This window comes from Mizuhopecten yessoensis, unplaced genomic scaffold, assembly GCF_002113885.1.
Source record: "Mizuhopecten yessoensis strain PY_sf001 unplaced genomic scaffold, ASM211388v2 scaffold10703, whole genome shotgun sequence".
Classification (NCBI taxonomy): Eukaryota; Metazoa; Mollusca; class Bivalvia; order Pectinida; family Pectinidae; genus Mizuhopecten; species Mizuhopecten yessoensis.
Genome location: NW_018408679.1, coordinates 679,209 through 680,072, shown reverse-complemented (window position 1 = coordinate 680,072; position 864 = coordinate 679,209). Strand labels below are relative to the sequence as shown.

The following is an 864-nucleotide window of genomic DNA, read 5'->3' as shown; positions in this document are numbered from 1 at the left end:
ATTACCTCCAAACTGATATACAATATTACCTCCAAACAGATATACTATATTAACTCCAAACAGATATACAATATTACCTCCAAACTGATATACAATATTACCTCCAAACTGATACACAATATTACCTCCAAACAGATATACAATATTACCTCCAAACAGATATACTATATTACCTCCAAGCAGATATACAATATTACCTCCAAACTGATATACAATATTACCTCCAAATTGATATACAATATTACCTCCAAACAGATATACAATATTACCTCCAAGCAGATATACAATATAACCTCCAAACAGATATACTATATTACCTCCAAACTGATATACAATATTACCTCCAAACAGATATACAATATTACCTCCAAACTGATATACAATATTACCTCCAAACTGATATACAATATTACCTCCAAACTAATATACAGTATTACCTCCAAACAGATATACTATATTACCTCAACACATGAGCCGACTTAACAGCCTGGTCACATCTCTGATAGAACTCCCAAAATGTCTGGATCTGAAAAAATAAGGATTATAATTTTATTTCCCTGAATTTCTAAGTATTATTGAATTTAAATTGCCACTATGAAGATTCAATTTTGTTCTATTTTCAGCAGGACAGCTACTTTCTTAATTAAAGATTTTCCTATCAGTTGGAATGTCATCGCCACAAAAATGGTTTCTATGACTAAAAGGACAGGTCATGACCTCAGGAACTACAAGTCAGGGTCAAACTTGAATGGTCAGACAACTGTCTGGCCTTCCTGGCTGACCATGTCAGGGCCCAGTCAAGGATTCTGGGAAGTGCAATAGATCCTGAAAGACCTAATTAATCAGCATCACTCTCTGACCATT

The 864-nt window shown here is 33.8% G+C and overlaps 1 protein-coding gene across 4 annotated transcripts in view; it reads right to left on the bottom strand.

Annotated features, from left to right (window-relative positions):
* The window catches only part of LOC110461901, a 112,146-nt gene that overhangs the window by 24,628 nt on the left and 86,654 nt on the right, over nucleotides 1-864 (bottom strand). For all 4 annotated transcript variants that reach the window (XM_021515629.1, XM_021515630.1, XM_021515631.1 and 1 more), the window contains one exon: nucleotides 462-526. In XM_021515629.1, coding sequence (XP_021371304.1) covers nucleotides 462-526 — 65 coding nt within the window. The remainder of the gene's footprint in view (nucleotides 1-461; nucleotides 527-864) is intronic.